This window comes from Typha latifolia, chromosome 5 (assembly GCF_019914945.1).
Source record: "Typha latifolia isolate L0001 chromosome 5, TyphaL0001v2, whole genome shotgun sequence".
Lineage (NCBI taxonomy): Eukaryota > Viridiplantae > Streptophyta > Magnoliopsida > Poales > Typhaceae > Typha > Typha latifolia.
This window is the reverse complement of record NC_133090.1, coordinates 16419435-16435745: the sequence shown is the minus strand read 5'-3', so window position 1 is coordinate 16435745 and position 16311 is coordinate 16419435. Positions and strand designations below refer to the sequence as shown.

At 36.7% G+C, this 16311-nt stretch overlaps 3 protein-coding genes across 9 annotated transcripts; 2 read left to right on the top strand and 1 right to left on the bottom strand.

Annotated features, from left to right (window-relative positions):
* Positions 1-1305: 1305 nt before the first annotated feature.
* On the bottom strand, positions 1306-10339 carry LOC140788617 (uncharacterized). Of its 7 annotated transcripts, none has more exons than XM_073137952.1 (11): positions 10053-10339; positions 9908-9963; positions 9411-9573; positions 8740-8828; positions 8447-8579; positions 7474-7566; positions 7260-7362; positions 4195-6761; positions 3964-4046; positions 2394-2671; positions 1306-1821 (listed from the first exon to the last, which is right to left on the bottom strand). In XM_073137952.1, exons 1-8 carry the CDS (start codon positions 10197-10199, stop codon positions 6385-6387), a joined length of 1161 nt encoding a protein of 386 aa, XP_072994053.1. In that variant the 5' UTR covers positions 10200-10339; the 3' UTR covers positions 1306-1821; positions 2394-2671; positions 3964-4046; positions 4195-6384. The 7 variants fall into 7 exon arrangements, with proteins under 7 accessions (XP_072994053.1, XP_072994054.1, XP_072994055.1 ...); XM_073137953.1 differs by having other exon boundaries at positions 2525-2671; XM_073137954.1 differs by having other exon boundaries at positions 3975-4046.
* On the top strand, positions 2402-5569 carry LOC140788616 (AP2-like ethylene-responsive transcription factor At1g16060). The gene is made up of 7 exons (XM_073137950.1): positions 2402-2705; positions 3150-3232; positions 3331-3428; positions 4138-4211; positions 4307-4357; positions 4431-4507; positions 4593-5569. Exons 1-7 carry the CDS (start codon positions 2425-2427, stop codon positions 5204-5206), a joined length of 1278 nt encoding a protein of 425 aa, XP_072994051.1. The 5' UTR covers positions 2402-2424; the 3' UTR covers positions 5207-5569.
* Positions 10340-10532: 193 nt separating the features above from the next.
* Positions 10533-14803, top strand: LOC140788656 (ATP-dependent Clp protease proteolytic subunit-related protein 1, chloroplastic). Its single transcript, XM_073138016.1, has 9 exons — positions 10533-10938; positions 12274-12389; positions 12487-12687; positions 12798-12902; positions 13063-13125; positions 13845-13956; positions 14031-14092; positions 14168-14350; positions 14422-14803. The coding sequence occupies exons 1-9, from the start codon at positions 10695-10697 to the stop codon at positions 14506-14508; spliced, it is 1173 nt and encodes a 390-aa protein (XP_072994117.1). The 5' UTR covers positions 10533-10694; the 3' UTR covers positions 14509-14803.
* Positions 14804-16311: the final 1508 nt, after the last annotated feature.

Genomic DNA, 16311 nt, shown 5'->3' with positions numbered 1-16311 from the left:
TGACTATGAATATTTATTATCATTGTTAGATTTTTTTTTCTTTTTCTTTAACGTTAATATCTTCAAATGAAAACTAAGTTTTTGATAGAATCAAATACGGCATAATTTACTGTAGTCCTAATAAAAATACTAAACTCATTAATACTTTTCGGTTTACTGTTTTTATCTTTAGATAATTTTTTTTCTTAACTACTAAAAAATTAAATAAAAAGAATTTATATATAATACTAAACTAATCAATATTTTAGGACAAGATAAAAACAACTTAGAGATAAAATACTGATTAATTTAATTAAACCCTATTTGATAATAAGTTTGAGAGTAATTTATTTCGATAAATATAAATTAGAACAGAACTAATCTAGTCAAAAGAAAAAAAAAAACTCGTGAAAACTTAGGAGGTAAACTGTGGGCTACTGGGTGGAGGCATCTATCTCAATATTTGTATGGAATCTACTTCTAGACGATACTAGAAGTTGTAGCTGGAGCGCGCAAAAGCGTACACACTTTTCAAAAAAATTATATTTATTTTATATATTTTTATATGGATATTTTTTTAAATTCTTATTTTTTTTGCCCTCGTAAATATTTCTTAGTTAAAAATAATTTATCTATCTTTTTTGTACTGAATTATTAAAACTTAACTTATAAAATAAACAATCTAAAAATATTGCTAGGGCAATATAGAAATATATCACATCTTATGAGAGTTTTGAAATTATTATTATTATTATTATTATTATTTTGGTGAGATAGATAACTAACTATTACTAGGCCCAGATCAACATTTTTTGCGTGGCTTGACATATTAGTGATCGAGTTGTCTCTAATATCATCCCTATGTTGTTCTTCATCATAATCTATAGTAAATTATTGATAAATCCAATAGATTGAAACGTGATTGTGAATTAGTTAGCTAAATAATCTCAATTAATGATCAACAAGTAGTCCACACAGCAAGAAACATAGTACGCAGAATTAATTGGGATGGGAAAAGGAAGTATCTATTAAAAGTGGAACGCGTTATTGATCAAATTTTAGTTTCTTAATCAGCATAGACATCAGGATGACTTTTTCTTCATTCTTTTCTCTTTTTCTCTTTGGCTCAAGGAAGTGGATCCATTGGTTTATAAGGATATGATAGATTTAAGAGAGATAATAGGATAAAAATAGATTATATCAAATGGAAAGGATGGAGTAGCTTTCAAAGCATTATTATGAGAAAAAAAAAACGAGAGAAATAAAATGATTCTGATTGGATTAGATACATATAATTCTGATCACATAATAATGAATGCTGCACTATAGAAAGGAAAACTCATTTCACAGCCTTGATACTTTTCTTTTTCACATTACACTAAATTGATGCCCTCAATCTAACACATTGTCTTAGGAAACAACGACCAATTAATTCATAAGTCAAGACAAAAAAATTTAAACTAAGTCGCCACAGACGCACCCAGTAATAAAGAGTTACAAGGGTGAAGTTTACAAAGGATCAACAACTTTGCTTATCCTTGTCTTTGAGCTAAAATATTCCTCAAGTACATCAAACACTCGGCATTAGTCCACATTGCAGAGGACAAATCCACATCAACAAGACAATTAAATGAAGGTTTCGCAGCTCCTTCCAGCTTTGTCTTGTATTGCCATGAGAGCCGAATTTGCTTGGACTCATATTTGGGTGACTTTGCCATATCTTCGTGGTGGCAATGAGAGGAATCAATGGAGATGCAAGGAGTCAGCGTGGCATTTCTTTGTCTAGCTAAGAGTCGGCCTTTCCTTTTCCTCGCTTCCCTGCTGGTAGGAAGGGCCTAAGCACTACAGAAATAGATGGACAAAAAAGAATGTTATTTATGACTCAATCAGATGAAAGCAGTTTAGAAATATACAAAAGCATATCAGAAACAATTTTCTTGTACTATTTACAACCTTTGAGTTCAACCAGGATCCATACCCATTACTAATTTAAAAAGATACTGCATTATCTGCAACAATCCAAACATCAAACATCCTGTCTGCATGCTATAATCTGAAATAAATAATTCTGCAGCTTACTCGTGTACAGGGGAAATCAGTTCACTGTTTGTTCATAATAGCATTCCATTGGCTCGTTTTATAGGCAAATCTTAGGTTAGAAGTATGGATAAGTATTCCTTACATACATTATTAATCATCTTTTGTTCAAAGTGAAAAATCCATCCTGCTTCCCCAGCTGGCTACTGGATGTCCATGGCAGTATTAGAGGAAACAAAAATGTACATAATTGGAGAGCACAGTTAGGACAAAAGATTTTTGGCTTGAAATGGCCCTGGTATCATCGTCTAATCCTCTCAGAAATAATATTACAATGAGATACTGACAACTATATAAACACATGATTGTGTGTATACCTTATACTGTCTCTGAGCCTAGCATTAGCCTATGCAGCATCTTTCTTCCAGCAACATAGAAGCAAGTTTAGGAGAAAAGAAAATGGACATGATGTTACTGAAGAATGAGGTTAATAGCAATGGAAGGCGACCTCGCAGTGTGGCAAAGAACCCATCAGATGGCATCAGGGCCATCAAATGTATCAAGAGGAGGCGGAGGGAACAGGAGCCACCTTTGCCAGCCACAGTTAAGAATATCAATGCGGAGGTCATTGGTCAATCTTCTGCTGGCAGCACCACTAAACGGAGTTCAAGATTCCGTGGAGTTAGCAAGTAAGAAAAATTATGCATCTTTCATCCCACATAAGTAATTGTATGGTATAAAAGGTTTTCCTCATCAAGTAATCCTCATCTCTAGAAATAAAATTGCTCAGATATGTAGAGAAAACACACCAGTAAAAAAAATCAGCAGATGAAACTTTTTGATTTATTCTTCCAACATCAGAGTTACCTGCATGGGAAACTGTGGAAAACCAGGCACTAGAGTACTAAATCACAACATAATTCATACACTAGTTGTTGGGAATTTGTAACCACTTAATTGCTCTCACCAAAGATGCTAGACAAGATAGGGAAGATTATCCATGAAATCATCCATAATGAGCTATACTGTTCAAGCAACATACCAAATTTCATGAGTGAAATGTTTTATTATATCTTTGCATTTATTGTTTCGTCATTATGCTGCAAGAGTTGACAACAGCAGTTATTTAACAGGCATCGATGGACAGGACGCTTTGAAGCGCATCTCTGGGACAAAAGTTCCTGGAATGAAACACAGAGGAAGAAGGGAAAACAAGGCATCACCTTAATGTCTTATATCTTGTTTGTCTACTTGGGCCTATAGGGTACATAGGATTGAATTAACCAATGTCAAATTTGCCCGTCAATTGAGCAGTTTATCTGGGAGCATATGATGAGGAAGAAGCAGCAGCAAGAGCATATGACCTTGCTGCACTCAAGTACTGGGGACCTACCACAAACACAAACTTCCTGGTACGTATCAGAGAAAATCCACTCTAACAGTACTTCATCTTATCGTAATCTGAAAGATCCAATTTAGATTACAATACTTCATGAGATAAAACCTACACCACTAGAGATAAGGATTTATTCTTTGTCCACACTAACCAGGCACGTGAAGCAGTTCACAATTTGACTGAGTTATTTTCTGTTGTGCCAATGGGCAGCATAAATCAACTAGAGAATTATTTCACTCTTAGGAGATCAACTTCTGTATATTACTCCATCAAGTATCAAGCAAATTATGAGTCATTTGTTCACTTAAAATGCAAAAAGGAATTCACCTTTGCACTCTCCAGGAGGATGATAATATAATTGCCTACTTTAGCTTTGTTTTTGTCAACTATAATATATATAAAAGCTGTTCATCCTGTGAAAGTAGGACAAGAGAAAAGAACTAGCACAAAAATTTCATGCATGATTACTCTTGTTACTTGGAAAAAAAAATCATTGGAAATCCAAATGAAGATCAGAATATGTTCAATTACTCGAAAAGTTGAAAAACCACCTGTCACCTACATGCCAGCTTATCGCAAAGCTTGATACTCATCCACTTGAATATGCACGGAGATACATGAAGAAAATAAGTCCCTGCATTGCAGAGTATAGAAGAGCATTTAGCTTGTGTATAATGAAAATTGGCATATTAACTTAACTTATAAATGACTGGAAATCATATCAGGTATCTGAATACGAAAAGGAACTACAAATAATGCAGAATCTTACAAAAGAAGAGTACCTTGCGTCATTGAGGAGGTATTGAGACCTTCATTTTATTTAAGAATGCTTGAGATCCTTCATATAAGAAATCACCACCTTAATGCTTGTAAATTATTTCTTTTCTATGACAGGAAAAGCAGTGGCTTCTCAAGAGGCGTGTCAAAGTACCGGGGAGTTGCAAGGTACAAGTTCTTCAATAGACGTCCACCAAATAACCCAATAAAAGGCATAATACTGAATTTGCATAAGTTGCAGGCATCATCATAATGGCAGGTGGGAAGCAAGGATTGGCAGAGTTTTTGGGAACAAGTACCTATATCTTGGGACTTACAGTAAGTAGTTAAACATACAAAAGCCCCAAATTTCCCTACTTAATGATCTCAATTGAGATAAAATGAGCTAACACAATTATTGCAGGCACCCAAGAGGAGGCTGCCCATGCTTATGACATTGCAGCAATTGAATACAGAGGGATAAATGCTGTGACAAATTTTGATTTAAGCACATACATAAGATGGCTAAAACCAGGTGCTTCCGCTGTCACAAATAGCATCCAAGATCATCATGCCAATGCTGAATATCAAGTCGTGCAAACCCTTATTGACAACTTTCCAACCACTGAACACGAAACACTCTTGAACCGCAACCCATTGCTCCTGGATGGAATTATCTCACCGTGTAAACAGGAATTCGTACCTCATCAGCTCTCTGGCAGTGGCTTCAGCATCAAGTCCTCCCCCACTGCACTCAGCCTCCTACTGAAGTCAACAATGTTCAGGCAACTTGTGGAGAGGAACTCTGGTGCAGCTGATAGTGAAGAGCACGAGAACATAAATGATCAGAGAGCGCATCTAAGATCTGTTGTTGAAGAAGGCTGCATCTCTTATGAAGGAATTCCTTGTGTGCCATATGTTTGTTCATCAACTGGACATAGTGCTCAGAACATTAAACTGCAGGAGAGTGATTCCTACTATGACAGCAGAGAACAGTTGCTATGGAATGGTATTGTGAGCACGTCCACTCTGCAGTAGTGATAAGTTCATTCTCTCTTCTGTACCATATGTATCCACTGCAATCGCCTATTTACTTGCCCAAGATATCTTATTCTTGTTTCGTGTTCAAGAATCCATTTTGTTAGCTCAGAGAGAAGTTTCTGAAGATTTGAATCCAAGGAGATACCTTCTGAAGGAATTGTCCATATGCTTGTATGTAGCATCAGTATCTTATGAAACCTCACACATGTCAGTTCATGGGTGTCATTCCTTGCATACTAACATCCGAGGATATCCCAGAAGAAAGTACATCTTTGCTGTTATGAAGTTCCCTCTCTTATCATGTAGTCTATATAATCAGCCTTATGTGGCAAATGCAATTTGATCATCTTAAAGCTTTTATATTCATTTATAGATTAGTTCCATTATTTCCAGTTTTCCACATTTGTGCATCCTTTACAACCTTATCAATAGTTTATGAGTTCATTGACCAGGCAAATCACAAATCAGTGGCCCTTGAATATGTTGAATGTGGACAAGAAAAGCACTCAGATGTAACAGATTGTCTAATCTATATGCATGTATAGTACATATGTAATCAAAATATTACTTGTTAAACAATGGTGATAATTGGTCCTTTGTTAAATGGATAACAGCAAGATATTTTCATTAAGGAATACATTGCAGCACAAAAGGTTTCTTTCTAATATCAAGGAGGTAAAATTTTGTGAAGGCATGGCAGTTCTACATAAATCTTTCTATTGATATAAATGCATGATCTAATGGAACTTTAAAATGTAGTAAATGAGATCTTGCATACTTCATAATGCATTATCATATTTCTGTCTAAGAACAATTTCATAAGGGACACTCTCTAGTTAGAATATGGTTGAGCAAAGTGCATCCCAAGTCAATCTTTTACTATCAAGCGAATGAAGAATAGATTCCAGGATCTATCAAATATGTTTGCATTTGACTGAATGAAGATGTTATAGTGTTTAAATAAATGTGTAAACAATATTTCCAGGTGGAACACATGATGAAAGTCAGAAGAAATAAACATGCAAGGCACAGCAAGAGGGGGAGAGAGAGAGAGCCAACCCAAACCTTAAGACATTCAATATTCTTTGGAAAAATGATTTCCTGTTCTGAAGCTAGGACATGTCCCTCTTGGGAAAACCTTTTGAAACTGCATAAATTCCCAGTACTCATCTGTCTCAGTTAGCATTTTTTGTAGGACATGTTCGTCTATTATGCCCCTTTGCAGAGCACAAACTACATACATAAGTTCCTATGTTACCAGGTATCAGTTGGATTTGGCGAGAGTCTGCACTGCCTCCTCCTAGCTGGGTTGAATTCGAACATGTGCGACGGTTATGCCCACTTTGTCCGCATAGACTACAATGGCGGATCTTCATTTGATTCTTCTTTGTTTTTCCCTCCGCTGTCAACTTACCACAGGTCCGACGATTGTGTCCTCTTTCACCACATAAATGACATTTGAACTGCATCACACCTGCAGTTTGCCTAAGGGTTGGGCAGTAATGTCTTCTGTGCCCTTCTTGCCCACAGTTGCTGCAGTAAAATTTTACCCCTGCAAGGCATCATGGAGCTTCTTGGTAAAGAATACCAACATTCAAAAGTAAACTTCAAGGGGGATAGTATTGCTGATATCTTCTACTATTATAGTATTATGCAAATTGAGAGCTGGTTCCAGACGAACTGTTATCACCCTACTTTTCTCTTTTATTTCACTTAAAATTCACTGTCCAACCTTACTCCATTTTAAAACACATTGTTTCCGTAGTCAAATGTATCTTGAATACATTTGAAACAAAACAAACATGTAAAGTGTAGCTAACTAATTCAGGAGCATAACTATCAAGATAAGAAGAAAATCCACTAACTTTTCCTTCTCACTCTCCCATTATAGGTTACATTATATCAGACCCAAAACCATAAATGGTTGAAGCCACTACGGAGTACGGACTATGTTGATGGAGAACAAAATCAAGAACACATGATTGGGTTGAAAATAAGCAATTGGTAAGGAACCACAAATCTTCTTTGTGTCTGTGATTGAGGGAGGGACCTTTCATTGCTATGCTTCTCTTCAGACGATTCTCTGGATTACGGAAAAAGGCTTTCAGAGCTTCAGAAGCTTGCTTTCTTGCTTCAGCAGTGCCTTTTGCTTTCTTTAAGACAAAAAAAGGACACGTAAATTAAGAACATATATATGGTACTCAGTACAGAACCATTTATTGAAATAAGAGAAAACAAGCTTCACAAAGTTCTTAGATTGTTACCTTAATTGCAGCTACCCTTTGAGCATGTAACTTTGGGTCACGATGTATAATCTTCATATGCTTGCTAAACAATCCTGTTTTAGCATTGAGACTCTGCAATTATTAAACTATCTAAAGGCAATAAGCAACAATTTCAATTATTGGTCAACATAAGTCCTGCTTTAATATCATTAGAAAAAGGACCTATTTTATCCTTCACGTTGAGAAATATATATAAGATGTATAGTCATATATAGGTCATGCCTGTCTGTCATTGTGTAATGTAGTGTCTGCATCTGTGCATGCATATGTGCTAGAGAGAAACTGACTTGATTGTCAAATCCAACTCAAATGTGAAGTGAAATTAGCAATCACTTGTACAAACATACAAACAAATGATATTATCATATTAGAGAATGCCAACAAAACTAATCAGAACCTAAAAATTATTAGGAAGGATTTGGAATGCACTAAAGATAAAGTAACAACTGAAGAAGTATTAGCTAAAAAACATTTCAGCAGATTAGTTGATTGGGACAACAACAGGACACAAAAACATGTCTGAAGCATAGGATCATGGTGAATCTAAAACAATATTTTTCCCAACCATTGCTGATATCAGATTCTATACGTGGATATGTAACAGTATCAGATGCTAAAAGACAATTTTCAGGTTCAGGATTAGGATAAAGGAGACAATGAATTAGTGATAAGGAAGTAAACACAAAGTGAGAAATCATAGAGAGATGGTTGATAGGAAGTCACAGACATTCTCAAACTTTGAAGAATCATAACACAGTACATAAAATCCAGCCAGGAAAGTAAAGGTTGGTTAATTGTTAGTGATTCTATTGAATTCAAAGCAAGTGTGCCATAGCTGTGGAAGGACATCTAATTGATGGTGTCATCCTGAATACAAATGGCACGTAATTCTAAATGCTTCCACTGATATTGAAGATATGAGTATTTGGTAATACAAGAAAGAGAAACTTACTCTCAGTGATCTGCTAATCTTTAAGCTAACTTCAGGAGATGGGGATTGGTAGATACGCTTTGATCTTCTAGAAATGTCAACCTTTATATCTAGCTTGTCAACTTCATCATCTTCCTTCACTTTTAGAGGAGACCTGCAAAAATAGTAGCAACATGAGATGTTCTTGGGCTTTGAAAGGTCAACCCATTATACATTAGTTAGTTGAGATGTACAAAGTACAAACTGGACATAAAGGCAGAGTAAGCTCCATCACAGCATGCATTTAGAAGTTTAGATTTTAGAAAGACATATACCTAGATCGAGCTTTCTCCCATGGCCGTTCATCAATTGATTCTTCCCATATTACACAATCCCCTAAACATTGCCGACAAGTTCTAATGCCCTGCAGTCACTGATAATCAAGTTAATATACTCAAGTTTATCATATTTAGACACAACATTGGGATTTTATAAGCAGTAAAAGATTTCAATGATTAATGAATCCAACTAGGTAGAAATGGCAAGTAGTATACAAAGAGTATATGTAAAGTATCATGGTTTTAAATAGAGAGCATCAAGAATAGATATTACATGTGACAAAAATAACTGATGTTTGGTAACCAATACCAAAGATTATCTAAATCCTTAGTGAATGGTCACAATCTATATTCATAAGCTTACTAGCCATCATTATGTTGTTATGTCATGTGCAGTAAAAGAACAACATGAGATTCCAACTGCAGAGAAGGTTATTCTTGGATAATCATTATGAAAAGTCTTCTAGTTAAAAAGTAAACCTTTTCAGACCAGTGAAGCTATTAGATCAAACTTAACACATTTTCTAAATAAGCATGACATTAGTCATCTAAAGGAAATGAACCATTCACCACATCTAATGGTGTAATTAAGAGAAAAACATTTTCAGATTTAAGTAACTTTACATTGCATCATATCTTAACATCACTTAACACACACATATTCACACCTTCCCATTGCACTGAGAGCAGTCCGATCTTGATCTCTCAATTCCGCACTCTGTACAAGGTGTATAACCTCTGCCTCTGCAGCTTGGGCACGGAAGCTCTCTGATATATTGACCATTTGGACCAAACCACGATCTCAAATTTGTCGCGGCAGGACTTGGATTGCTATGAGGAAAAAAAAAAGATATAGAATGCAGGCAACATTAATGTACTCTCGACCAAAAGTAATATTCATAGTGAGATCATCATACAAACATATTTCATGAATAAATACATTCCGGAAAATCAAATCATTTTAACTCCTTAGCAGCTTTTTTCTAGACTAAAACAAACTTAAGTCAAGCTTTCCAATCACTCTAATCTTAGAAACATCCAAGAATAGTTGCTTTCTAATTTGTCTTCCGTTCCAACTCCTCTACTACAAAAATTCAAAAAAGGAAAAAAAAAGCAACAGAAGGATAGGGGAAATCACTTAGTGACAAGGATACGGAAGCTATACCTTGAGTGCGTATCCACATCAAAGCCCAAAAGCTCCGTCGAAGAATCGTAATCGAGCTGGCAGAGAAGAGAAATGGAGTCAGAAGTCAAAGAATCGAGAGGAAAACCTTTACAATTGCTGGAATGCGAAGAAATGGGGATCGTACCGGACCCGAGTCACCGTTCGCAGACATTGGAGTTCGCGAAGAAGCGAGGCGGATTCTTAACATGGGACGAAGAGCAATTCGAGATTTGCCAGCATTCCATCTCCACACAGGGAGTGAGCGTCCCAAGGAGAAGCAGATCGACAACATCTATCGAGATTGCTCACTGTATAGAGAGGAGAGAGAGAGAGAGAGAGAGAGAGAGAGAGAGAGAGAGAGAGTAGCCAAAAGTTCTAGTCGCGAGGAAGAAGACGGTGCTGCTGTAGAAGAAGATGAGATGGCGAAACTGATCACACGTGCCAAAGCTCCGAACCATCCAATTTCGAAACGAGAACCATTTTGCAGTTAAACCCACTTATTATCAAGGTTTTACTTTCTTTCTCTTTGGTGTACTTACGAATGGCCCCTTAACTTTCTTATATATTTTATACAAGGTATTTTCCACTATGTGCAATATTAAAAGAGATTTTCTAGAAAAGGAGAGGGCTCTTGTGAAATTAATCCCAGGTAAGATTGATAGAAGCTAATCTCTCGCACGCGCAACACTAGGCGGCGAGTTGATATCCCTGTTTCGGTTCGGTATCTTCTCTCTTCTTCAACCTCCTACCTTTTCCTTCCGGTTCTGAGTGGTGAGTGGAAACTCCCATGGCGCTCTCGCTCGGTTGCCCCTCGTTCTCTTTCGCCTCCCTCGCTTCCTCTTCTTCCCTAGACAAACTCTCATCATCCAGTACCTCCTTGCTTCCCTCCTCTAAGCTGTTACTCCCGGCTGCGGCAAATCCTTCGCCGACTACTTCGAGACGAAGACCGAGTTGGAGATGCGCATCGCAGGCTTCCAACAGCTACGACCACATACCGAAGCAGTTTCGGGAGGAAAATCTCAAAGACGGATGTGAGTGATCTGTCCATCTATAACCATGTTATATTATCACTAGTAATTTAACTATTTTTTGATTATTTGTGTTCGATTAATTAGGAATAGGTTCGCTGTCGTTTGGAAATCTGATTTTGTTGGGCCTTGAGAGGAACGAAAAAGATGGAATTTTGGGTTTTTTTTTTCATCGTTTCTAGGGTTGCGATTCATGATAATGGCTGTTTGTTGGCTATGAATTCTAAAATTTTTGGCTTTATTATTGATTCTGTTACTTTTGTTGTTTGTAATTGAAGGATTTGGTATCATCCTAACATTAGAAATCGAGTCCATTTTGGATTCTTAACTTTGAATGGAGGAGGAAGAAGAATACTGTCAAAACTATTTTTTTTTCTCAAGATAATAAAGGATCTTTTAAGTTTGTTACTTTCCAACATTTGCATGAAAGATTAAAAGTGATCATTAAGTAACAAGAATGATTACATCCCTCTCATTCATTATGCCTAAATATGGCTTGTGAAGACAAACTCTTGTTTACTTCTCTCTTCTTTGTTGTTTTTTCAGTAATATTTTTGAGGTATTGATTGATACTGCCCTCGTTCCTAACATCACTGTTAAGACTAGTTTATGCTCTAGCAGACAAACATGTATATCTAGTCATATCATTTTTAAAGGGATCTTTGTGGATCTAACTAATAAGTAATAATAATTCAAATCAGCTGGAATGAGCAGGGATGTTGAATCCTGTAACCCTCTCAATACTTTAGCTTTTCAGATTGCACCACTGAGTAACTGTAAGATCCCAATCTTCATGAAATGTAAGAAGTTGTAATATGAAGAAAGAGAAGAAGATCATGAAGTTCTCACAAGTGCAAACCTTGTCTTATTTCTTGTGGCTACTTCTCTTAAAGTAGAGTTAGGAATTTTTAATTGTTCATAATTTTCCATGCAAGATTTCACAACAGCATGCCTGTACTTGTCTTAATTCATCTTAACCTGGAGGAACATATGCGTATTTAAGAGGTTACTATTAAAATCTGTGCCGTTCTTCTTTGATGAGCTTCTTAGCCTTGAAAGAGGGTAATTTGGGGAAAAAAAACCTTGGTAGTGATGGTAATAGTGATGACCCATCTGAAAAACTGTTTTAGCAAATACATTGCTTTAAGAAAGATTGCCAATCAAGAAAATGTAATATTTCAAGGGATTTCCTGTGATAATTGTTTCATGCGTGCATTTTAAATTTCCTTTTGTGGATTAGTTGCTTTGTAATAGCATTCCAGTTATTTACATCTTCCTGCTGTCCAAACTTATTGCCCTTTTTATTTATTGTAAACCTCGTAAAATTTTCTTCAACAGTGATGGAAAACTACAGTACAGCCCCCAGACACCTTTATGGACTTAGTGCTTCACAGATGAACATGTTTATGACAGAAGACAACCCCGTAAGGCGTCAAGCAGAGAAAGTTACAGAGGTTGGTAAATATTCAACAGTTATGACTGATGCAGTAATATCTTAATGTTTGTGCAATACAAAAGGAATTGATGTCATGATTTTGTTTATGACTTCAGGAAAGTGTTTCGTCTGCTAAAAATTACCTGGAGAATGGTGGAATGTACAGCCTAACAGGCATGAAGGATGGTCCCTCAAAGTATAGTATGAGTGTGAGCATGTACCGTGGAGGAGCTCGAGGATATGGAAGACCACGAACTGCTCCTCCAGATTTACCTTCTCTGTTGTTAGATGCTCGAATCGTCTACCTTGGAATGCCTGTAAGACTAAATTCCATATGTATAAAAGTTCATCAGCATTATTATTTATATATATGTATAGTACCATTTATTTATAGTTTGATCTATATGCCTGTCTCATTTTATTGCAGATTGTTCCAGCAGTGACTGAGCTTCTTGTTGCCCAGTTTATGTGGTTAGACTATGATAACCCCTCCAAACCTATATACCTGTATATAAATTCACCGGGGACTCAGGTGAATGCTGGTTTTAGCTGTTTATACTGAAAATTGTGCTTCATCCATTCCTTGGAGAATGTTAATCTTTCTGAATATTACTTGTTTGCTACAACTTTTAACACTATCTTTCTATATATATGTACTGATTGTTGGTGTCATGGTTCATGTCATCCTCTAGAATGAAAAGATGGAGACTGTTGGATCTGAAACTGAAGCATATGCCATCGCTGATATGATAGCTGTAAGTTCATTTATCTTTTTCGGATAGGATTCAAATAAATCAACCATCATTTGTTCAACATCCTTGGTTGTTAAGAAGTTATGCATGCTGTTCATCTAAACCTCTCTTATAATTTTATTACACATGAAAGTTCTCTATATTGGTAGTGTTACAAAAGTGCAATTTCTAATTGATTTGTGTTCCATTATTCCATATAACATACAAGTTCCACATTCTCTTGTAAAAACTGGGTAATGTCTGTGATGCTGTTGCTATTTTCTAGTAGGCTGGCTTGTGCACCCATTGCAACATGATGTATAGGATTGATGTAAGTTTCTGTATGTCGTTGTCAGTAAATGAGGTAAATGAATACGGACATCTTGCAGCCTTATGTATGGTTGGTGCTGATTGATAGTTTTTACTGTATCCTCAATTCATCTGCAGCATAAATGAAAGGCACTTTATTTTCTTGGCAAGAAAGAACATTTTGTAAGTTTCTAATAATTGATGTGAAGAAGTACTTTCCACTTTTCCACTAGTGGTAACCCTACAGGATGTTCGGCATACATTAGATCAACTTGATGAGTTGCACTTCCCTAGTGATTGCTGGATGACAATTTTGTTGCATCGGTTTCTAATCACTGGGCAACAGTAGAATACATCTTTTCTCTCAAAAATTAAGTGTAAACATTGAAGTATGTAATGACTAACTGACAGTGCATCATTTGTTTTTCCAACAGTACTGCAAATCCAAAGTATACACAGTTAATTGCGGCATGGCATATGGTCAGGCGGCAATGCTCTTGTCACTGGGTGCCAAGGGTTTCCGTGCTCTACAACCAAATGCCTCCAGTATGTGACTCTTGACATTGATGATTGCATACTTGTATACTGGGTTTCTTATAGTATGTATTGCTCCATTGCAGCCAAACTATACCTGCCTAAAGTCAACAAATCTAGTGGAGCAGTGATTGATATGTGGATCAAGGTCATTGCCACACATACCTACCCGTTGACCAATCTATCTTCTCACTGACATTTTGTCTTCTATTATTCAATCCAGGCAAAAGAGCTAGATGCAAACACTGACTACTACATCGAACTTTTAGCTAAAGGAATTGGTAAGCCTAAGGAAGAGATTGCAAAAGATGTCCAACGCCCAAAGTATTTCCAAGCACAAGAAGCCATTGCATATGGGATAGCTGATAAGATCATAGACGCGCGAGATGCTGCATTTGAGAAAAGGGTAATTTTTGCATGATAGTCTTATAAGGGTTATTATCTTGTGTGGTTTTTTCTAACTAAAATTTCTACCAGAACTATGATGAGATGCTGGCCCAGTCAAAAGCCATGAGAAGAGGAGCTGGGGCTGGTCCACAGGCAGCTCCGTCTGGGTTTCGGTGAACCTGGAAACAGATACTATGTGAAGCAATATAATGAAGTACGATAAAGTTGGCGCCAGATGAACAAGAGGTCTTAGAAAATCATGCATTTCTCTCCCTAAAAATACTTTACTGCAGATCCAACAGTTCGTGAAGTATGGTTCACAGTGCGGCATAGGAGTATAATATGTTGAAGAATGTATTCAAGTAATCATCTGTGCAAAGGTGTATGAAAGCTTGAAGAATTTGTTATTATTACTCATAATGATCAAACTTGTGAAAGTTAATTTAGATATGATCCTTAACCTATTTTGCTAGACCTTGTTGCAAGATCAGACAATGTCATTCTTTATTTTACTGCCTGCGAGTTTATTCTAATGTCAAATGGAGCTTTGATGATCTGAGATTCATGTGATTTCAAACATCTTGTATCTTAGCTTGTAAACCAAATCAAGAGGAACAGAGTTGGTAATCAAGAGTATAAGCTGCAGGTTAATTCCAGAACTGGCTTGTTTAAATGTTGATGTTATGTCACTTGTATACTTCCTCAGGCAGGTTCAACATCCACAGGTTGCTTCCGATCTCTTCTCAACAACTGTTTGATTATAACTACTACTGATAATAAATGGTAAGGCTCTCTCTCATTTCGTAAGTAATCATACTTCTTACAACATCTTTCATATGATGGCCCACAGGTTGTGCATTCGAGTGACTTGAACCAAGGAATAAGGCGAGGGTTTCTCAGCTACTCTGCCAACCAAGGGGTCACTAATGCCTTGCCATGGGATTGTCTTGATGATGCTGACTTTTGATACCCTTCTCTTTCAGCTACTAGTCCACCTTAAATACATACATCAGTCCAATTTCAGATGCTTGATGATGATATTCTCGACTCTTTTATTTGTATGTGTTCATGCACATTATATACATCACTTATAAATAATTATACAGACCTTCAAGCTTATCGTCATCTCTGCCCTCAGCCAGCCCTATCCATAAAATTATCATTGTATATCTTAATTCTTATCATATACTGTATCCTGTCAACTTGCCATGGCTATTTGCTGAACCATGACATAGTTATCTATTCATTAAATGATTGCTATAGTTTGCAATAACAAATTAAGCAAGAGATCCAATTGCTTTTAAGCAATTAGTCATCAGTCAAGAACCATTAGCTTTTAAGCAAAAAGACATTGGGGGAGGGGGGACAATGTTCCTGCCTCTTGAAAGAAGCCATCCAAAACTTACGTGAAGGAATATCTAATGTCACGATTAGCGCAATAAATAACTTTGTCACTAGGATTCATTGTTCATAGATTGTGTTGAATAGTGACATACAAATAGGATCAAAAAGGAGATGGCCCTCCCATTAGTCTCCTCTGTGGACCAGGCAGAGCAAAGTTAATTATGCATGTCAGCCTCTCAATCCTCGGGCAGCCGTATCCGTAGATTGGTTAATGTCCTAGTTTAGTGCAAAAACCTAACTAATTTCCCTAATTCTTGCTTTCTTTAGCACGTGGCGAATTCGGAGTGGTTGGAGTGCACGAAGAATTCCAGCGGATCCAGAATCTGCCACATTTCTCGGATCAAAAATATATATATATATATATATGCGTGTAAGAAAGAATTTGTATTCGTGATCGTGTGACGAAAGGAAAGTTCTATATCTTCAGGTAATCACGTCACCTGTAATGTGGCGAACAGCATACAGCGTGTTGGGTCCCCTTAAGAGAAGCCGATCAACTATGCGGCAGTGCTTGCCAAAGTTTTGTCCATTATCTGCACGACCAACAGCAGTAACAGCCCTAAGGAGCTGCCACTT